Genomic DNA, 23435 nt, shown 5'->3' on the forward strand with positions numbered 1-23435 from the left:
AAAAAGCCTTTGACTCCTCCCTATTGAGAAGAGCTGTATGTGGGAAGCCTCCCAGCACATGAGAGTTGTACTCTACACAGGGGTGAATGGAACTCGTGTATAAAGTCAACAACTGTGCAGGGGTAAAGAAGGTACGAAGTCAGCTTAGCACGCCTAATCTCTTGGAAGCTGATTTTATAAGAGATGCAATATGATCTTTCCAAGATAAGTCCCAAGTGATTGAAAGCCCAAGCATGTTCAAGGATGATGCAGGCTTTAGCTGGATATTATTAAACATCAGTGGGTACTCCTGTGGAACATTATGTCGAGTTGATAGGTGTAAAAATTGAGTTTTTGATGCATTAAAAACAGCAAGATTATTTTTACCCCAGTCAGAGATACGAGCCAGGTCAGACATTAGGTTTGCCTTAGCCTCAACCCTTGTTTTGTTGAAGTAACTGCTGAGATGGATGTTGCGGGAACCGAATGGAAAGGTGAAGGGTGGAATCATCAGCGTACGAGTGGATAGGGTTAGATGTACAGCTTAGAAGGTCATTGATGAATAAAAGGAAGAGAGTCGGTAATAGGACTTAGCCCTGAGGAACACTACTGTTGATAAATCTAGGAGAAGAACGATGGCAGTCTACAACAGTGGCTATAGAATGACCAGAAAGGAAGCTAGAGATGAAGGCACAGATAGAAGGATAGAAACTGTAAGAGGGCAGTTTGGAAATTAAAGATTTATGCCAGCCTCGATCGAATGCCTTTGAGATGTCAAGTGTGATGGCAAAGCTTTTGCCATAGTCCCGAAAGGAGGATGACCGGGAGCCTGAAGGGTAGGTGAGAAGATCGCCAGTGGAGCGTCCCTGACGGAACCCATAGTGACGATCAGAAAGAAGGTTGTGATAGGAAAGATGCTTTGAAATTTTTCTGTTAAGAATTGACTTGAAAACTTCTGGGACACAGGATGTTAAAGCAATTGGACGATAGAGGATTGGGAATGGTCACCCGTCTTTGGGACCGGCTGAATGAGAGCAAACTTCCAGCAAGAAGGAAAGGTACAAGTTGACAGACAGAGGCAAAAGAGTTTACCTAGGCAGGGTGTAAGCACAGTTCTTGAGGACAACAGGAGGGACTTAATCAGGTCCATATGCCTTGTTAGTATTAAGGCCAGTGATAGCAGAAAATACATCAGCTGAAGAAATTTTAATGTCAGCCATGAGGAAGTCAGAGGGGGGAAGTGATGGAGGAACAGCACCGCAGTCGTCTAAGGTGGAATTGGAGGAGAAAGTCTGAGCAAAGAGAGCTGCATTATCAGTAGAAGAAATAGCTACAGAGCCATCAGAATAGTAAAGAGGAGGGAAGGATGATGAGGTAAAGTTGTTAGAAAGGTTTTTGGCAAGGTGCCAGAAGGAGCAGGAAGAATTCGAGTTGGAGAGTTGAGAGCATTTAGTCCATTCATCCATCCATCATCCAATCCTACGTTGCCCCATGAGGAGTGTAGGAGCCTGGGGCTAGGCAGTTGGTCCTGATATTTAAGATGAGAGTGACTGACCTCACTCATCCCTGAGTGGCATTACGTGAGCAGTAGACCCCAATCACTCCTTGGATATAAACCTTCACCGGCTCAATCCGATTGGAGCACAATAATTACCTACTAAACCACCAGGCGCCAAAATGTGGTTATATGGTTACCACCCAGCGTAGTAAATGGTTTCCCGGCGTACTGGAAACCATTTGGCTTGTCACTCAGTGTAGAGTCACCCACAGGCAGAAGGACGAGGAAGAATGAAGGAATGAAAGACAGAAGAGGGAGTGTAAAGTCACCCGTAGGCAGAAAGACGAGGAAAGACTGAAGGAAAGAAAGACAGAAGAAGATGGAAGGAAAGAAGGATGGATCGGAAAGGGCAGACACCCGAGAGCAGCACTACATTGGGTGAGTGGATGGTGAGCGCTCCCACCTAGCATTTAGTACGGATGAAATTATTTTTAGCTGAGCGAAGAACAGCTTTAGCACAATTCCGAGCAGAAACAAGCAGGATGTGATTCAGGGGTGGGTTGGTTCTGGTACCTTTTATAGGCCCTATCCCTGTTGCGGACAGCATTAGAACGAGCGTGATTAAACCAAGGCTTTCTTGCATTAGTCAAAGGATATGAGAAGGGAATGTATGCTTCCATGCCCAAGAGAATAACCTCCGTAATGCGCAGTACACACTCAGATGGCACCCGGCCATGAAAGCAATAATCATTCCAGGGAAATTAAAAAAAGTACTGCCTGAGGGCTTCCCAATCCGCAGCCCCAAATTGCCACAGTCAACATTTCTTTGGAGGGTCTGCAGGCCGTACCGGAGCAATAGGACAGGTCGAGGTAATTAGTTAGTGATCAGAGCAGCCCAACGGAGAGAAAAGATTAACAGTGTAAGCAGAAGGATTAGTTGTAAGAAAGAGGTCAAATATGTTGGGGCTTTCTCCAGGGCGGTCAGGGATATGGGTAGGGTGCTGTACAAGCTGCTCTAGGTCATTAATGATAGAAAAGATGTAGGCTTGTTCACCAGGTGGATCAGTGATAGGAGAGGAGAGCCAAAGGTAGTGGTGATCATTGAGATCTCCTAGAATGGAGATTTCAGAGAATGGAGAAATGGATAGAATGTGTTCCACCATAGAAGTAAGATAGCTGAAGAATTTTTCATAGTCATTAGAATTAGGGGATAAGTAAAGAGCACAGATATATTAAGTCAGAGAATGACAAGAAAGCCGAAGCCAGTGAGTAGAGAATTCAGAAGAATCAAGTTCAGGAACATGAGAGCATGATAAATCATTGCGCACATATACACAACAGCCACCTTTGGCTTTGAAATGAGTATAAAGTAGGAGGAAACAGAAAAGGGTTTGCTGTCAGTTGCCTCAGACAGCTGAGTCTCAGTAAGGAAGAGAAAGGGAGGTTTAGAGGAGGAGAGGTGATGTTCAACAGAGAAAAAGTTAGAGGAAAGGCTGCAAATGTTGCAGATATGAAGAAGTGAGTCAGACAGTGGTTCCAGGCATCTGTCTGAGTCGTCACCGGGAGAGGGGCGGATAGTGGGGGAATTTATGGTCGTCCCCCCCTCCCCCCGGATGCTGAGGCCAGATTTGATTGAACCATTTTTCTTTTTTGATTTTGAAAAGGAAGTGTAGTGTGTACTGTGCATGTAGATTGGTGTTGACAGTTAGAAAAACTTGTCTTGGAGAGCATGCTGGCCCACTTTCTGTGTTGTTGAGATACTGTACTGAAAAAGTTCAGCCAAGGGGGATGGTCAGGAACTAGTCCCGAGGGCTGATGAAACGTGAGCTTCAGCTCTCCCTGTTGTCAGCGTTCCATCCACCTTGGGAGTACTGCCTTGCTCGACTGGTGCTACAGTCCACTCCTCAGGTATGTAGTAAGTGGTATGGGGGATGAAGAAATTGTAGTTTTGGGAGGGGACTTAAATGGTCATGTGGGTGAAGCAGCTCAAGGATATGAAGGAGTGCATGGGGGAGGTGCATATGGTACAAGAAACGAGGAAGGGGAAAGGATACTTGAGTTTGGGGGACAATGATCATGATTGTGTGCAACACATATTTGAGGAAAAGAGAGAGCAGGTTGATTACCTATGAGTTACGGAGAAATGGTAACCAGATAGACTATTTCCTGATAGGAAGTTAGTGAGGGATGTTAAAGTTATAGGGAGTGAGGAGTGTGTGCAACAACACGGGTTGTTGATATGTGACGTGGTGCTTAAGGAGTGAGTTATGAAAAAGAGGACCTGTGCACCTAGGAGGAAAATATGGAAGCTGAAAACCAAACAGTAAGGGATGCCTTCTATAAGGAGAGGAGATTGGTGTCTGAACAGGGAGACATCGACAGATGTGTAGAAGTGTTAATGAACAGTACAGATGCCTCAAGAGCAACCATATGAAAGTTACTGATTCAGTATGTGGTTGGACAATGGGCCCACCAAGACATAAAGTAACATGGTGGTAGGATGAGAGTGTAGAAGCTGCAGTTAATGAGAAAAGAAGGCTTTTCTGAGAATGGAAGAAGGGTGGTAACAGAGAGGAATACTTGGCTGCCAAATGTAGGGCTAGAAAACAGGTTTACAGGGTGAAGTCTGAGGCACAGACTTTTACTTGGTAACCTAAATCGTGTGGAGAGAAGGAATATAATGTTTAAGGTGGCAAATCAGATGAAGAAGGAGAATAGGGATATCGCAGGTGTGCTGTGTGTGAAGAATGATGAAGGAAGGGTAGTGGTGAACAGTGGGGATATTAACCCCTAAAGTAGTAACAGGATTGATTGATCCTTTTCCAGGATTTCGCTGGATGCCAAGTGTGATCGATAGAGGAGCCTTTGTAAAAAACTGTGGACACTAGGCTTCGGCCCGATTGTGACGTATATCAATGTAAACCAATGAGAACTAAGTCCTGAATAGGGAGAGGGGAGGATCTGAGCCCCTGCCCATGGTGGGGGGGGGTGATTCCCCCACCGCCCTCTCGCCACCTTCCTCTACTCCAATACCTTTGCTCCCTTTCCCCCTCCCTCCCCTCTGACCACCTCCTTCTCCCTTCTGTCCCCCTCCCCCACCATCCTCCATCACGCCACTGTGGTTCCCCCCCCTTTTCCTCTCGCTCTGTCTCCCTGGGGAAGGTTATATCTCCCCTACCCACCCTCCACATCCCTGTTCTCCCACGCTGCCTGTCCTCTCTCTTGTGGTGTCTGTCTCCCACCTCTATACCCCCATACCACCCCTCCAGGCCTCTCCCCACCCCACCCCCACCCCCCACCCCCTGTAGTATGCTGTCCGCTTACCTCCTCCCTGCCCCCTCCCGTTTAGAGTATTGTACACCTTTGTTACTATTCATGTTGTGTGTTTTCTGTCTTTCCTTCCTTCATTCTTTTTTTTCCCTCATCCTTCTGTCTGTGGGTGACTCTACACCAAGTGACAAGTCAAATGGTTTCCTATACACCAGGAAACCATTTACTGCACTATGCTGGGTGATAACCATATAACCAAGTTATGGCACCTGATGGTTTAGTGGGTAATTAAGGTGCTCCAATTGGATTAAGCCTGTACAGGTTTAAATGCAAGGGGTGGTTGGGGTTTATTGCTCATGTAGTGTAACTCAGGAATGAGTTAGGCGGGTTACTCTCATCTTAAATGTCAGGACCAACCTGCCTAGCCCTGGGCTCCTATGCTCCTCATAGTGCAACACAGGAATAGAAGATGACGATGATGATGATGAGTTGATGGCAACTAATTGGTTGATGATAAATATAAATACAATTGCTCAAGTGCAAATTAACAAAAGTGGACGTTCAGAGCATAAGAAAAGAGGGAAGAGAAATACTTCATGATTAATTCTGAATGCTATACGGACAGTTATTATTAGCATGAGTTATAAAATTATATACAGCACAGTATGTGGTCTAAAGTCTGGTGGTGCAGAGGGTTGTTAGGCAACCATATATGTATTGCTACTACAGGGTCCCTTTGGGGGCATGAACAGTATTCACTGAAATTTGGTATTCGGGGGAATCTGTGTCGTAACCCGTGTGAAAAGGGAGAGAGTACTGCAGCTAACTGACACTTGGTGATCTATTGAGACACTTCCAACTGGATGTGGCCCACATGGATCTAAATCCAAGGGATGGTTCGTGTTTAAAGGTTACCTCGTTCTGCTCAGGAGAAGGCGTTTGGTCACTCATCTTAAATGTTTTGTCTTAGTAGCCTAGTTCTGGGTTCCTGGCCTTCCAGTGATGCAGAAAAGGTATAATGGATGGATGGTTAATTTATTTTTAATGTTCCTTCTGAATCTCCTGCATGTTTTTCTTTTTAATTGGAGGTTACTTCACTGTAGAAGCCTCAGTGGTGAAGTGTTTGCAGTCAGATTTTTAAAATTTGGACTGTGAGTTCAGCTGAATAATTTTCCTGCCCTGTTATAGTATCTTGTAATCTTTTATCAAGGTGGAGAGGGAGTGGTGAGTTTTGCCAATGACGTGGTTCTGTCAGCCTCAGCAGTGACTATGCCTGCCACCTCACACCTCCAGCCTCCTCTCCTACAGGTAAGAGCATTATCATATAAGTAGCATTTCATCATCATCATCACTCTTAATTCCCACCTAAATATGATATGCAGTAAGATGAAACAAGGAAAAGAGAGCTGTTAACAGCATATCTTGTGCAGTGAGGTACAGAATTATTTGTATCATTCTGGCATTATTGCCAAAAGTAGTAATATAATAGGAAATAATCCATGATTGTAGTGTAATTAGTATGTTACCACTATAGTAAAAGGTTGGATAAGTGTCATATGCATCTGCCAGTCCTTGTGAGCTGGGTTTGGGTCAACCTGAGGTGGATGTTTAATAGGTTGCTGCAGCAGTTGTATGTCCGTTCTTGTATTCTTATATGTTTATATCTTGCCAAGCTTTCCATCTCTTATGCATACAGGTTCTCACTTACAGTTCTTGATCCAGATGTCTGCAAGTACTTCTGCACTCAATACTGAAAAAAACACACTTTTATCTATGCTAGGAGTACTGGGTGGGAGTGGATGCCTTCTCCAGAAACAGATAGGGATGTTTTTTGCCCCTACGTACCAGTATTAGTAGCTCATCGGGACCTGTAAAGCATGATCAGTAGAGCATTAGTAGTAGTTGTTGCAACCCCAAGCTCAACGGACAAAAATCAGTGGACTGCAGGTAATAATGACTTCAGTCAGGTGCTCCCAGAGATCTTGTGTTGAGGTTAAGTTAAAGGATCATCTATGTTGTGATGGTGAGATTCGTGAGGTGTGCTGTGGTGTGGGGAACGACATTACAGTGTGGGTGTAAAGGATTTTTTATGAGTTGTGTTTTGTGTTGGTGCTGAAACAGGGAAGGGTGATGGATTGTGAATTGTTCATGAGTTTTTGTGTCAGTACTGATACTGAAGCAGGGAAGAGTGAAATAGTGAAGGACGCAGGTGTGTACAAAGGTGGAAGGTGGTGTTGACAGACCAATAAGAACTAACAAAGGATCATAGTGGATGGATGAAGCATATGTGAAGATACGTTTGGCAAGAGTTGCACTCCTTCACCAGGTAGATGAGAGAACAACCAACCTGGAGGCACAGAATTTGTGAAGTGCATCTAAAAAAAAGAAGGGGGAAAAAAAAAAGCTCTGTTTGTACTTGTGAGGTAGAGAAAAGTTTTTGAAGTTTGTTGTTTTTGTGGCCCCTGGGTCATCAGAGTGTGAAGCCAGTGGAGTGTAGGTTGAATATGCCTTTCTTCTGTAGTCTACCAGTGTCCTTTTGGAGGATAAGGAGGGAGTTACGAAACCAGACAGTGGAGTGCCACCATTTATGTTGGTCCTGTAGCATGAAGGCATCCCTCATGATTGATAGATCCCTTTAGTTGTACAGTATTTAGATGGTGGTGGTGGAGATGATGATTATGTCAAGACCTGGTTACTACTACACTTGGCACATTTTACAGAGTGACAGCCCTCTTACTGCTGTTAGCCAGATGGATGGAAGATACAGTTATCTAGGGAACTGAGAATTGCTCTTAACCCATTAGCTCGCAGGGTTCCTGTATGAGGGATTGTTCTGGAAGGGTACTAAGCGTACTGCCCTCTGCCTGTCGGCTCATAGTCGTGAAACTCATAGGTCCCTACCCCAGGGTTCCCTTCTTTATATTAACTTTTGAGAATGCTCAGTTCTATCCTGTACTGAGGACACTGGATGCAAATGGGTTAAAGAAACTGATAGGTTTGCCGGTGCTTAACCCATTAGCTCCCAGGGATCCTGTGTGAAGGTTTATTCTGGAAGGGTACTAAGCATACTGCCCTCTGCCCATCTGCTCATAGTCGCGAAGCTCATAGGTCGCTACCCCGGGGTTCCCTTCCTTGTTAACTTTTGAGAATGCCTTGTTCCGTCCTAATGTGCTTAATAGTATGGGGTGCTGTGTTGCATCCTGGACAGGCATCAGCGATGGAGTCATCCAGCCTTTTTTGGTAGCTTAAGAGGGCTGGATGGTGCCCACATCTCAGCCTGGCCAGGTGGACCCTGTCCTCACGAGGGAGATAGGACTCAGAAGGGTGGATATCAGTAGGTCGTGCATGCAGCTGTGTGTTGTCTTTAAGTGACTGAATGGAGCAGCGAGTGATCTGAGTGTGGATATGCTTCTGGAAGCTGGTCTGAGGTGGGCGAGGGGAGAGAGATGACAGTACAGTATTTGTGTATGGTATCGTGTGCTGGGTGTTGTTTTGATGTTCCTTGGTGTGGGTGGATGTGCTGCCATGTAATATAGTGGATGTTGTGGGTTTGTGAAGGCTGCAGCAAGAAACTGGGTGCCTCTCATGTCTAGGTGATCCTTGACTTTGAGGACTTTGGTTTCTTGGTGTAGGTGGTCTGTGGGTGTAGTAGCTGTGCAGCCTGTGATCATTTTTAGGGCCTTGTTCTGTTTAGTCTGTAGAGTATTGTAGTGTGTTTTGGTGAGGTTAGAAACCCAGGCAGGGCTTGCATGATTCATCACTGAACGTATGTATTGTTTGTATACCGTGGTGGTGGTTTCTTCGTTGTGTCCGAATGTTGTTTGGGCAAGTGACCTCAGAGCATTGAGTCTTGGTGTTATTTTATTTTTAATGTTTGTGATGTGTTGTTTAAATGACACTAATGTATTGTATGTTCCACCAAGGATTTTGTGTGTGTGTGTGTGTGGTAGGGGAGTGTTGTTTATGGTGAGGTGTGGAATGTGACTGTGTTCTGCTGTCCCGTTTGTGACAAGGGTCACTGTAGATTTGGCTGGGGATATTTTGAGCCTGTTTGTGGTGAACCATTTGTGTAGTGTGTTGAGGTAAGGTTGAATGATGTGTGCAGCTTTGTTTGCATTTTGGTGCGTACATGTAAGTGTTATATCATCTGCATAGGAAGCTATGTGTATCTGTGGTGTGTGGGGTGTGGGTATGTCATGCATGTATAGGTTAAAGAGTGTAGGGGACAAAACAGATCCTTGGGGGACACCGTTTGTGAAGTTTCTGATGTTCAAAGACTGACTGGCAACTGTTACGTGTGCACATCTGCCTGCTAAGTAGTTCGCCAGCCATCTTTTTGTGTTATTGTGCATGTTTGTGTTGAGTATTTTGTTTGTGAGGTTGTGGTGGGGGATGGCATCAAAAGCTTTGCTAATATCTAGTGTGATTAGGAGTGTTCTGTGTAGTGGCCTAGCTGAATTCATGCCATTGTAAACTCTCTGTGTAAGGTCTGTAAGAAGGGTGTTTTTGGAGTGTAGTGCCCTAAAGCCATGTTGTGACTGGACTAGGGGAATGTGAGGTGTAACTAGTTGTAGTACTAGTCGTTCAGTGACTTTGGAGGGGGTGCAGAGGAGTGTGATGGGGCGGTGTGAGGAAGGTAACGTGGGGTCTTTGTTGGGTTTAGGGATAGTGATGATAATGCCATGCTTCCAGATGTTGGATATTATGTTGTGTGAGTATTTGTAGTTTGATATGTTGGTGAGTGCTTGTATCCCTTGTGGTCCAAGGTGTTTAAGGTGAATGTTGCATATGTTGTCTGGTCCACAGGCAGATGAGTGGTTGAGGTTGTTAATGATGTGCTTCGTCTGGTTGTAAGTGAAATGTGCGTAGTCTGGGTCTGTGGGGAACTGTCTCTTACGTCGGATGATACGTCGGTCATTGTGATGGGGGTTTAGATGGCTGACTTGTGAAAAGTGATTGATGAGAGAGTTTGCTTGTCTGTTTGAGGGTATGATGTCTGTTGTTGTGATGGCAGTGTGTGATTGCGTGGTGTTGCTGTTGGAAAGTGTGATGCTGTTTAGTGTTTTGTAGAGTTTGCTGATGTTTTGTGGTCAAGTGTTTGGAGGTAAGTTTTCCAGTTTAGTGTTTGCCGTTCTGATATTTTTTTGTTTATTTGAGTGTTGAGTTCTTGTATTTGTTATATGGTGTTTTGTGTGTGGGGTGTTGGGGAGTGTCGCAGTGTGTCCCGTTGTCTGATGAGGCCTTGAATTTCTGGTGTGAAGTTGGGGTTGTGTCTCTTGCCATTGCCTCTAGGGATGTGTCTTTTGTCTGCATTTTGTATAATTGTTTTGAAAGTGTGCACAGCGGTGTTGATGTTTGTGATGGGTGTACTGTTTAGTGTTTCAAAATGTTGTTCTGTTTCAGTTACAAAGGCCTCTCAGTTGGCTGTCTTATAATTAGTGTATGTGTGTTTGTGGCCAGCTGGGGTGATTTTGATTTTGGTAGTGATGATGATTGGGAGGTGATCAGAACCTAGGGTTTTGACCACTCTCCATGATTTAGTGGGGGCAAGGTTTGCGGAGAAGAAGGTGATGTCTGGAGATGATGGGAGGAAGAGGGCATGGTGTGGGATATGGGTATGTTGGTCTAGATTGTTCAGTATGAAAAGATGATCTGTCTGGGATTGTAGTACCAGCCCTCTGTCTGTGTCAGGGTTGTTGACATGCCAGGCTGACGACTTGGCGTTGAAATCACCACCCAGGATGATGTTGGGTATGTTAGTGATGTGGTGTATCTGTGTGGTACTGTGGGGGACGATTGGGGAGGAATGTATGTGTTAGCGATTGTTGTGTGTGATATGTTACAAGTGCGTATTTTAACTGACTATTTTTGTTGTGGTGTCATGTTGGGGGAGAAGTGACTTTGTGTGTGCACTGGTATCTGCAAAGTTGATGGAGTTGTGTACCAGGGTGATGAGTCCACCGCCATCGCTGTCGGCCCGGTCTTGTTGAATGGTGGTGAAGTTATGAAATGTCGGTGTTTTCTGTGCTCTGTGTAGTTTTGTTTCTTGTAAGATGGCAATGTGTATGTTCTGTTGTTTGATGAATTGTGTGAGTTCTTGTTTTTTGGTGTTTATGCCATCTATGTTTAACTGAAGGATGTTTATTTTGTGTGTGCGATGTGTATTGGCTGCTGCAGCATGGTGGGATGGGGGTGTGGGTGGAGGGGAAGGGGTAGGAGGAGGTTGTAATGGAGGTATGGGTTGAGGTGGATTAGGATAGGTTGGAATGGTAGGAGTTGGGGGACTGGATGGTGTGGGAAGGCGTGGTGGGTTTGACTGTGGAGGTGTGAAGGAAGTAGGAGTAGGATTGGTAGGGGGGTTTGTGGGTGGGGGGAAGGGGCATAAGGAGCAGTTCCAGGTGTTTGTGTAATGCTTGCTAGATGCAAGTGTTGTGCAGGTGTAATGGGTCCATTTCTTGCAGGAATTGCACTGAACTGAACCCTTTGTCCGTCGGCTCGATGTGATAGGTTTTGAGCATGTATATATATATATATATATATATATATATATATATATGTATGTATGTAGCCCCCCCCTTCTCTCTCTCTCTCTCAGAAAACTGTTGTTTGTAGGAATTTGGTTTTGGTATTAGGATATTGGGAATTACAGTGTACTATATCGCTCTCATTGTCAGGACAGCTGTAGTATTTATTTCAGCCATTGTCACATGAGTTAATTCAACCGAGTGTAAGCCATGGAAACCTGAGAGTATTTAATACTGGTAGTAACATAAGTCCACTCACTGTTGGAACAGCTGTAGTACTGTATTCTGTTTCAGTTAACACCGGATGATTTTATTCAAATCAAGTGAATCACAGAAGCATGAGAGTGTTATTGCATATGTTGTCTCTCCATAGGATGATGGAGTTGCCAGTGAGCTGTACCAAGAGACACTGATGGGACATGACCTTCTTTCTGACCCATCCACTGATCCTCAGTCAACCATCAATCTCCGTGACCTTGAGTGATAACTTAGCTCCACAATGAATTTACCAACTTTGCAATAGTTATTCATTAATTTAAATTTTTTGCTGTGTTTGTATTTTCACAATTTATTATTATTTACAGGTTCTAACATTTTTATGTATACTTTTGTAACAGACATTACATTTAATTACCATATTAAAATTTATTGCATTTGTTTACAAACTCATATTTTAGTTACAAATATTTTTTTGTATAAACCATGGTTGTGACTTTCTTATTGCTCTATCCTTTTTCTACATTACTATAGTCTGCTTTGATTTTCCCTTCTGCACACAACTTATATCTTCTTTTCTTTGTTGTAATACATTCTTGATTTTTTTTTTATTTAAAAAATAGTTATTTCTGTTTTATACTTGTAGCTGTATAGCTGTGAATTGTATTATGATATTGATCTCATTTTCTTCTCCAGTGTTTTTATTATGGTATCAGTAGCTAATTGTTAAGATTTTTTAGTGGTTTTAATTTGTAAATTTAGATTGTAATGAAATGAAAGAAGATGGCATTATCCTAAGAATGAGATACATCAACCAGGATGTGAGTACTGGTATGTTTATAAGTATTATCAGGTACAAGAAGAAATTAAAGGGATCTTGGATACACTGGAAAGATAGTATGAGGAAAATGATATTTTGAATGCATAATACCTAAATACTATATATAATTTTATTTTGAGAAGTGTTTCCTCAGTGATGTGGGGCAATGCATATGGGGTAAGTTGATAAGTTGGACATTTCCAGATTTGATACTGAAGTTAGTGTTCACATCTGATTCCATTACATAATATATTTGCTTTATTTACCTCATTTTCTGGGATGAGTGCTTGTCATATTTTATGTGCATTTTGTAGGCCCTGTGTCAGGTTACCATGGTACTAGTTATTTTTACTGGTAAGTATAAAAGCTTTTATACTGTTTCTTAGTAATTGTTATAGTGAGATTTTGATACAAGCTGAGAGAAGTATTTCGTCTTTAATTGATAATATATATATTTGTATAATTATTGTACTTTACTGTACTGTACTTCTTACCTGGTTAGCATAGGGTCCTCATTTGGGCACCCTACAACAGAACACTGCCATAGAACGTAAGGCCACGTACAGTTGTGGGCAACAATATCAGTCCACTTCTTATGGTAAAACTCTTGCATAACATTCTGAAAGCCCAATGGACATTGAAGATTACACGTTTGGGTTTTGATAGTTATTGCTTATCGTCTCGTAATCATTCTAATACAGTGGATCAATATTTGGCAGCAACTTTACAGCGTTTTCAGTCTGCTATTTGATATATTTTGGAATGATCGCATTTCAAAACAGATTTGCAGTGGTACCAATATTACAGTATGTCCTCATTATATGGCCCCCCGCATCCCTTCCTCCCTATTTTCTCCCCTTTATATCCACAGTAAGCTACAGAACATATCCCTATTACTGTTCCTTTGCTACCTGTAATACTGATTTGTTACTTTACAGTAAAAGTTGTAAGAAAAAGGTGCAGCAGATCCTCATTATATGATTAACCAGTATGTGATGAATCGCTTATACAGTGTTGAAAAAGTTGGGACCTCTTCAGTGTATGATAGAATTTTGGCATACAATCATTATGATCCTGTCTGAAGTCTCACTGGTGAATAAACAGTTACTGTTTTTGCGTACACAATTGCCTACACACGAATCTACAGTAATTTGTTTGTTCCAGGGTGGTCTTTGCACTCATTACAATTTGGTATATTAGTGTCTGTGATGGAACAGTAGTGTGGTGTTGGAGTTCAAGCAGCATGTAAGTGAAAATAACTACCAGTTTAGATGAGCTGGAAACTTGTTCATAGACTTATTTTTGGTGGTAAAATCAAGCATAAAATACAATACAGTATTGATACAGTACATATAGTACTGTACAGTAATACAGTACATAATATAATCATAATCAATCTCAACTAGTGCTGGCACTGCCATAAAAACCACAAACTCATCCATCATGCAGAACTAAGGTACAGTATTCAGAGCACTTGGGCATGGAGCACAGAGGTACCACAAAGGAATTCACTGCATTACAGGAACGAGCAAGGCATAAGGGACCACAGGCAAAGCCACAGCACTGGGGGGGTTGCCACCACATAGGTCACAAATTCACAAGACACAGATATAGCCTCACTATACAGCATCCAATGGAAGGAATGAGAGGGCGATGGTTGGCTTGGCACGTCGGGTAGGTCATTCCCACAACACATTGTGATTGGGCAGTGTGTGTTGCTGTGCTGTGGGGTCTGCTTGCATGCCTATTGGGTCCGGTGTCTAAGCTGGATGATACACGTTGCCACCGAAAAATACATAGTACCACTGATTGCTTCCCATTTCTTATTCGAATATTGCCTAATTTCGCCAGATATTGTTGTAATAAAACTGAGCAGAAAGCGCCAGATGTTGCGATAGGTCAGATATTATGAGGACAGATAATTGAGAGATTACAATATATCATTATGCGATGGATTTTTCAAACATATCTTCATCGTTAAATAAGAGCGTGCTGTACAATATTATTTTGTTACTGATCATGAAGACCTCCCACTTGTCACTTTTATTTTTACTATTATTAAATATTGTATAATTTTTAAAAGTCACAGTAACTTACTGAAAAATTCCCCATTAAAGGTCCATGGCCTCCTATAAGGCTGATTTTCCAGTTTCCACCAGTTTACAGGTGGAGTTGTAAGGAAAAAATATTTTTGTGACATTTTTAAACACATTGCACAGTGATAATGAGGAGTACCCATAGTTCAGTTATGCCTGGACCCTCTCTTCCCCCAGGGTTTCCACCAATCCCTTCACTCTGGTGGTGTACTACTTATCATATTCTGATCATTACCAGATGATTCTGTTTAGCATAAGAGAAAACCCAAGTAGTGAAAGGGTTTATGAAAGCTGTATACAAGCTTCCCAGTTTAAAAAGTATCCTAAGGTGAATATTGTCATCCAGTGACAGCAAGAGTAAAATAAAGTAATTATCATCAGAGTGAAGGATTTAAGAAGGTGCCTGCACTGATGTTCGTATTCTTCACACTTTTGTTTAACCCTTGATAGCACAGTTCTGACTAACCATTTGAAATATGCCTAACAAAATGGTTATAGAGGTTTAAAATACAGTGTTAGTTAGATTAAGTGTACATTTTGATGCCTTAGCCCTCCGAGCCTCTGATGGCACTAGTGTCATGTTTATTCACTTGTTTGGTTGGTAACATACTGCTGCACTTGCCTTGGGAAATGTTTGCGAGTATCATTAATTTCATGTTTTATCCAGTAGGTGCACAGATCATTATGCCTCCCTAGGAAGTTAACTTTTACTGTAATATGAAATATGGCACAATTAGATATTTAAACATATCTTTAGTGAGTACTTCTAAATGTGGAGCTTTTTTTTTTTGATTTTTTTTTTTTTTTTTTAAGTATAAGTAAAGCTTATGGATTTTTTGTTTTATCAGTGGGTCAATAAATAATATCCAGATCTGCACCCTGGATAAATTGTGGATTTGACAACTGCATTCAGTTCTTAATGAGAGGAGCAAGTCCTGTTGAGTTTCTGTGCACCCTCATGTGATTTTGCATGTAAAAAATTTATTATAGTTTGTATAATTAATGGTTTATGTTCTCTGGTAAAGGTATCTTGGGGGGGGGGGGAGGTAAAGGTTGAGTGTAATCCAGGTTTTTGTCATTTTGATATGTTTGTTTTATACTGAGTGATCTTCCCACTGAAGCATCAACATGAACTGTACAATCACTGTTTATCATGTTAATCAGTCACACTTCATCAATTTTGCATTTTTTAAATTCTTCTGATGCAATACATTCACAATTAATAAATGTTGCTAGCTATGGTTGTTCCTAACTTTTCAAAAAAAACTATCTCCCAGCATTGTGGACACTCAAGTTTTTGGCAGCCCAATCATCAATAGTGAAATTAATCAGCCACACTTTATCATAATGTTGTATGCTCTGGAAAGTAACAATTATTTTGATGTTTTGTTGTTATTTGCTGTGGAACTAAAGTATCTAGACTTTCTACTACTTGTACCAACATAAAATAAAACTCATAAGCAGTCCACTATGCCCTTACTGTAATACAGTCCCCAACACCACAGTACATATACCTCATGCACCTGGCTATCACAGTACAGACAATCCTTCAGGAAGACCTCAACAAAAGATCTTGGAGCACGTGGTTAAAGTGGCTTGTTTCCTGGTATCCACTGGGTTGATATTCAGATAAACCTGCTATAGCATCAACAGCATGCTATTACTGTACATGTGTTCTAATTACATTGCAGATAGCAAGTGATGCATTACATTATATCCATTTGTTGAGTGTCCACTGTTTGGGTTAATGACTTGGAAAGACTTCAACACATATCTTTTCTATCATTTAACTTCAGTTGATAGTTTTACACTTTTAACAGTCACTCTTGTGCCAAAGCCTGGCTGTGATAGCTGTAATTACCCTATTGTTAGATAGATGAAATGTAATGTATATCAGATTCAATAAATTTTTGATGTTTATGATACAAGTATTAGAACCTTAATCTGTCTTTGGTAATGTTATGGTTTGTTGTTGGTTCTTTTAGTGTTGTCATATGTAGAAGATGGGGGGTAGCCAAGGGCACATGGCACCTGGTACTTTAATCCACTAAGTTTGACATTTTAAAATGACATTTTATATTATGAATATGTGTTATTTATTTTGTTACCTATTGTGCAGTGTACTGATACCCATATCAGCATTAATTCTCAACTTCAAATCCAGTTATAGAATTATAGGGTTTGAATGATGTGTGAATGAACATCTGGCCCATTTCACCGGATATGGCTTTGCCAGTTCTTCCTCTTCTGTGCTTTCTTTTTTCCCATTTTTATGGATCTTAATCACTCCATCCTTATGTGGGAAAATGAAAGTACAGTAAGAGTACTGATAGCAGGCTGTAATTTGTTAGAGTAATACAAAGGATTGGTGACGTAATTTTGGTTCCTCTCTGAGGTTCCATTTGTGTTATGCTCAAAGTTCATTGCTGCGGCCAGCCCATTAGCATCAGGGTTTGAATCCTGGTAAGGCCAGCTAATGTCACTTGACTCGGGCGTCCATCCATCCATTATGATTTGGTAGGTAAAATGAGTACTTAGGGTAACATCATGGGGAGGTAACAGTGGTAACCAGGAGGATGCTGTGGCCACATATCCCAGGATATTGGGGGGGGGGGGACACTTGCTCCAAATGCCTAAGTTACAGAGAAGGGCACCACAGCCAAGCACCTGGTGGTGTCTGCCTCCACCTTCACCTTTAAAGTTGGTGATCTACACAGTTGACCTCTCTTAGCTGCTGTGGTCTGTTGTAAGCCATGCAGTCACAGTCATTTGTCTCAGTGGCTACACCAGAAGGAACCCTATGTTAATAATGAAGTCCTGTTTCTTTCACGAGAACTATATGATGAATCAGTGGTTTCCAATCTTTTCTAATTCTCACCCCCCATCACTGACGCGACACAGTCCCTGCACTCCCCTTCCTCAAATACTGTATTTTCCTGGCATAGTTGGCACATGTCAACAAGTATCATAGATTCTTAATCTTTGAAATTGTTCATATATTCAGATAACTAGATTTCTTATATCTGAAATATTTTCCCCATATTTGGAAATTACTGAATTCCATCATAATTCATAGTACAGTATTCAAATATAATTACCCTCTTTATCAAGCCTTTGCACCCCCCCAGGCAGCTCTTCGTGCCCCCCTAGGGGGGTGCGCCCCACAGTTGGAAACCACTGTGATGAATGGAGTAGACTTGCATATCAAAATAAAAAAATGGTGAGAGCCAGTCCTGTATTACCTTCATGAGGGACCCATAAGGCCCAAGTTTATGCTCTGGTAAGACAGATCACTTGTAGGGCTAGGAGGAGAGGTGAATTAAAGGTACTTCCCAGTCCAGAATTCACAACACAGATTCAAGGTACCCCTCTGCTCTTTATACAGCCTTGACAACTGAAACCTCACTGAAAACAAGAGAGGTGAAGGACAAGGTTTTTAGAGAGTGGCCGTAACTAGAGGTAGACACCATAATTCAGTAATATCAGAGAAGAGATGCATGACAATGACTGCCCCAGTCGCCCTAGGCTGGGATGCTTGTCCACATTATGAGTATCTTAGGAGAATGGTGTTTCTGCAAAAGGGCAATCAAATTTTCGATGTGGTACCCACGTGAGGTAGTAGACGCCATGGTTTTAGGCTTATGCAGCCTTCACAGTGTAATTTGTTGTGTTAGTTGCTGGTGGTGAGAAGGGAGTGAGGATGAGGTTTGATGGTAGGCACCCTGAGAACTGCAGTTAGGGATGGTTGACTTGGAAAAGTGCTTATGGCAACAGAGGGAAGTGACATAAAAGGGCGTTGCTTCCAAACAGAGCTGTGTTGGCAGTCTGACAACCGAGGCAGGGTATGAGAGGCTGAGAACAGTGTGGATCCCACCTGTGATGGGACAGCAGACCTACTGTACAATGCAATGAATCATTTCATGGTTGGTGATGCTGTATGTGCATGTTCACCACTTGGGTGTAGGTACCTACATGCCCAGCTACTTATTAAACCAGTGTCCAGTACCAGACTTTCTATCGGGTCTCGAGGCTCTAAGTGGGCTGTCATATTTTCCCGCATTGATATTGTGACTTAGTTTACTGAATGACTATAGTTTTTTTTTTTTAAATGTCAGAAGGACATCTACATTCATTCCAAGGCAGAAATACACTGGGGACAATTGCAAATGAAAATTTTGCTTCAATGTGACATTATTAGCTATAATTCCACTCTTCCCAAAATAGGCACCGAAAGGCAGGATCCAGAAACAGAAAGAGGACACTGACAGAGCAACCACAGTATGCCTAGTGAAATGAATAATGTTCAGTCAGCAATCAAGCCTTGAAAATAACATGGCTTGATCAACCCATTAGCAAAACCACACGCATTTTTTTTTTTTTTTTAATGAAGCACTTCACAGACTTTCACACCTATGGCATTGTCATTGTTATGCTAGGTGTTCTTAGGCCAACTTCTTGTCCTTAGAACATTAACTACTGAGCTGAAGTTCTCTTTCGAGACTGGAACTAGAATACACAACAAGAGGAACAGGGCATAAAAACTCAGCTGACCAACCATACACATATATTGCCTTAATTACAACCTTTATAGTACAATAATGATACACATATACAGGTTAAGGGGGACACAGTCAGGCTGATAGACCCTGACCTGGGCTGCTGTGGGGCTGGGCTGCTTACAGGTGGTGCCCAGTCGTGAGAGGTAGCCTCCCGTAGGAGGCATGGGACTACTGCCAGGGACGATGTCGTCCAGACAGGGCTGCCGGTCGGCATGGAGGGAAACCCTTTCCTGGCGGGGCCTTGACCAAGTAGGTGTCCCTCTGGACTGGGGCCGAACAGGGCCAGCAGGCGTGCTTGCCTCCGCCTGCTCCTGGAGGAGGGCCGTCTGTGAGTGGGGCTGGGAAGGTCACGCCCTGGAGTCCTAGGGATGCCCCTGGGTGTCTGGGGGCTGCGATCTCCACAGGGTCAGACCAAGTCAGGAGCTGCCTGCAGCATCCCTTCCTTGTAGAGTCTGTCAGTGGAGGGAGTGGATCCCTGGGCTCGTGATGGGCCCTCGCCACAACTCCTCTAGCTGCAACTCCTCTGGAGGACTGCATCTGTGAGGAGAGAGAGAGAAGCATTCCACTTGGCCTCTGGATGGGTGGTGGGCCGAGCCAGGGATTTCCTCCAAAGGGGTAGTCTCAAGGGCTATGAACGAAGGGCGTACAGTGGCCATCCCTTCCTGCCCGGTGCGTGCGGTGGCTGTCACCGCAGGTCTATGGGCCTTAGATACAACAGCCGAAGTGTGTACAGTGGCCATCACCGCAGGGCTGCTCCCTAAGGAGGTGGCAGATGAAGGGCATCCCTTCCTTCTCGGTGCGTACAGTGGGCGTCACTTCCTGCCTGGTGCGTACAGTGGTCGTCACCACGGGGATGGTTCCAAGACAAATCCCACCACAATCCCGGTGAGGGCTGGCCCGGCTGTGATGTACTTGGCTGGGACTGCGTTTCTACAGGTAGCCGTGTCGAGGGGAAGAGAGGTGCAGGGTCATGGGGCACGTAGGCCCATCTCGCTTGGGCCGTGCGCTCTCTCTATGCGCCTCCCCATGGTCTCTTCCTGGGGTGGGTGTGGGGCCGTGGGTTCTTCCTGGAGTGGGTGTTGCGAAACCCCTCCCTGGGCTTCCCGTGGGGGCGGACATCTCAGTCATTATGTTGACTACTGAAATTATAAAAGAGGAATGCTACACTTTTTTAATGTGTTCTTCCATGCATACACCACCTGTACATTGCCATCCACACCTGTATATTTTTTCATGCTCATTATGATTATGACTGACTGACTGGTGCTAGAGTTCACAGATCATTGTTTTGACCTTTGTCCTGGTCACAAGACGATGCACAACTTCTTGCAACATTTCTCATTCATACATCAGTGAAGCTATCGTTATATTCAAACTTTTCCACTATGTTGTCTAAAAACAGAACTAAAGCTGCAAGCATATACAAAGGTAGTCTCACAATATCTGTTATGCAGCGTATTCTGGGTTCAACTTCTTGAACTCAAGATACGGGCTTGGACTTGGGTTCTTTTGTTCAGGACCGGGACAGAGCATGCAACAAAGGAATAGGGCTCAAACACAGGCTAACCAGTCTTACACGTATATTACCTTATAAACATACAGTGTGTAAGGGACCAAACTGAAACTTGACAAATTAATCACAGTGGTCTGGCCGAGATTTGATCCTGGGCCCTCGCGCTTAATATGCACGCACGTTGCCACTGAGCCAGAGGGAGAACCTCCACATTGTCTCTAAGCAATGCGGGCTTTTATACACCCCATTACATCACTCTTTTCTCCCTCTGGTAATTAATTTGGTCAGTTTCGAACACACGTGGTACCGTAGCACACTGGAGGCCACCATTAAGGGAAGCCCTCGAACCACACCGACAGCTCACCATCGGGATGTAAGGCTGTACAACAACATCATTGCCCTCAAGGCCCTTGCCTCACATCCCACACCGCTGCCAACCAGTGTAAGGGACTGAACTGAAACTTAACAAATAATCACTGGTCTGGCCGGGATTCGATCCTGTGCCCTCGCGCTTAATACGTGCACACGTTACCACTGAGCCAAAGAGAGGATCCCCACATTGCCTCTAACCAACGCAGGCTTTTATACATCCCGTTACAAGTGGACTTGCACAATACAAAACACAGTACATTATATTTGAGACACAAGGTTCACACAGAGTCTAGGTCACAGGCAGGTGCACGTGGCGGCCAGGTGTGGGAGGGGGGCCGTCCGGGGTGCGCTCTCGGGAGAGGCGCTGGTCTCGGCCTGCACATTTAGGTGTCTGGTGTAGGCTGGAGGGCGGCGTGGTGGGAGGCCCTTTCCTGGTGGGGGCCTTAGGGGTGTGGTGGCCCTCGGGACTGGGGCCAAATAGGGCCAGTAGGCGCGCGGCTCGGCGCCTGCCCTTGGCTGTGGTGGGAGTCCTGGTAGAGGGTCCGGGCTGGTCCGGGCCTGGGGTCGTTGGGGCGCCCCTTGAGGTCCGGGGGCTGCGGTCTCGCCAGGAGGGGAAGGCCGTCAGAGATCATCTGCTGCCGCTCGCTCTCGGGGAGTCCAACAGCTGCTGAGGGCGTCGGGGGCTCGGCTGCAAGAACAGGACACCCACACTCATGACAGGTCCACTCTAGACACTCTCCAACAGGAGTCCTGTAGGGGAGCAATCTCCACCCTTAGTAGTACAGGGGGAGCGTGAAGGGCATCTCGCTCGGCCTCTGGAGGGGCTGGCCAAGCCGGGGACGTCGCCTTCGCCGGGACCCTCCGGGGTAGTGGAGGAGGAACAACTGGTGGTCTCTCCCTCAGCTTGGCAGGTCCGATGGACTCCGCCGGAACTCCACTCCGGGGCAATGGAAGGAGGTCTGGCAGACTCTTCTTCCACCTAGTAGTTCCGGTGGACTCTACCCTGGCCCCCTCCCGGGATAGTGGAGGAAGGAGGTCCGGTGGCCCCTCCCTCTGCCTGACATGTCCGGTGGACTCTGCCGGAGCACCACCAGTCCCGGGGACAGCAGGAAGAGGAAGTCTGACGGACCTTCTGGCTCCTGCGGCAGGTCCAGTGGACTCTACCGCTGTCCTGCTGCCGGGGGAAAGTCGCAGTTGAGAGGTAACCGGTGGATTCCCCCTCTGTGGCAGGTCCGGTGGACTCTACCATGGCTCTGCTCCCTTCCCTGGGATTGGAGGTGGGGGAAGTCCGATGGACGTTCCAAAGCCCCTGCTCCCGAAGGTGGGTGGCAGAAGAGGGAGGTCAGGTGGACTCTACAGCAGGTCCGGTGGTCTCTACTGTGCTAATGCTCCTCTTGGGGTATGTAGGTCTAGGAGGACCGATGGTCTCTCCTCCTGTGATGGCAGATCCGGTGGACTCTTCAACCAAGGGCCTACATGGGACTGTATAAAAAAAAAAAGGCCCACCCCAAGTCTAGTGAGTGCTGTCCTGGTCGGAGGGTAATGCATCTGGACGATGCACTTCCCGTGGGTCTGGCTGAGTGGAAGAGGGGCATATGGCAGCTGAGGATGTGGGCCGGTGTGGCTCAGGGCCCCTGTGAGCCTCCCCGTGGCCTCCTCTTGGGGTGGGTGTTGCGCCCTCCCAGGGGTCGCTCCGTCGGGTGGGTATTTCAATATCATCTGAACTAAACTGAAAATAAGTGAATAATAAATGAATAGATTTTTTGGCCTATTTGATGGAGCCAGGATTCCGTGGGCTTGAATGATGAGTGAATGGAAGTGTGGCCCATTGAACTGGGCAAACTTAGGCTGTCTGGACTTGATCTGGACGTTGCTACTCCTCACCCTGCCATATGATGGGAAAGAAGGTTCGGATGATGATGATTATAATGATGATAAATTAATAAATACTCAGTGCCTGCCAGGCAGCCGTAGAGTGTGGGTGTGCTTAATAAAATACCCACAAGCAGCCTTTGCCGTAAGCGCGAGGGCCTGGCCCTTTTGATCGCACCTACAACATCATGGAACCGATTGGAGCATGTGATAGTCTCGACCTCGGAGAGTGACGGGAAAGGGCAGGAACTATTTCAAACACGGGAAACGAACTTGGATGGCAATTCCTGTGGTGCGTGGCGCAAACAGCACCGCGTTTCACGAATGATAAAGGACCCAGCAAACACCAACGCACAAGGGAAGACAGAGCTGCATCAGCCGTTGAACGGTTGAACATGAAATGGAGTGTGGTGAACTGGAATAAAAGTATGGTGCCAGAGTGAAGCTGAATTTCATCTCGGATTGTGAGCTCTTCCTCTCACAAAAACCCAGGGGGACTTTCTGTAGCAAATTAGTTTCCTGAATTTGACACATCCCTGTTTCAATCCAACCTTAAAACAGAAAAATTCACTCACTTCACTATCCATACACACAGCAGCCTTAGCACCCTCTCCTCACGGCATTCAACAACTTCCCATTTACTCCATATATTCGTATCATTTTCTGCATGCCTTGTCTGTCCACAGCCATATGCTTTATCTTTATCCATGAAGGCA

General features: G+C 44.5%; 1 protein-coding gene across 1 annotated transcript in view; it reads left to right on the plus strand.

Moving 5' to 3' along the window:
* The window catches only part of LOC145393007 (uncharacterized), a 75171-nt gene extending 63295 nt beyond the window's left edge, over window positions 1–11876 (plus strand). The window contains exons 11-12 of the mRNA XM_080267324.1: window positions 5958–6055; window positions 11645–11876. Coding sequence (XP_080123450.1) covers window positions 5958–6055; window positions 11645–11755 — 209 coding nt within the window. The 3' untranslated portion in view covers window positions 11756–11876. The remainder of the gene's footprint in view (window positions 1–5957; window positions 6056–11644) is intronic.
* Window positions 11877–23435: the final 11559 nt, after the last annotated feature.

Source organism: Coenobita brevimanus, chromosome 23, assembly GCF_032717465.1.
Source record: "Coenobita brevimanus isolate Jiangsu-jjx chromosome 23, ASM3271746v2, whole genome shotgun sequence".
NCBI classification, from domain to species: domain Eukaryota; kingdom Metazoa; phylum Arthropoda; class Malacostraca; order Decapoda; family Coenobitidae; genus Coenobita; species Coenobita brevimanus.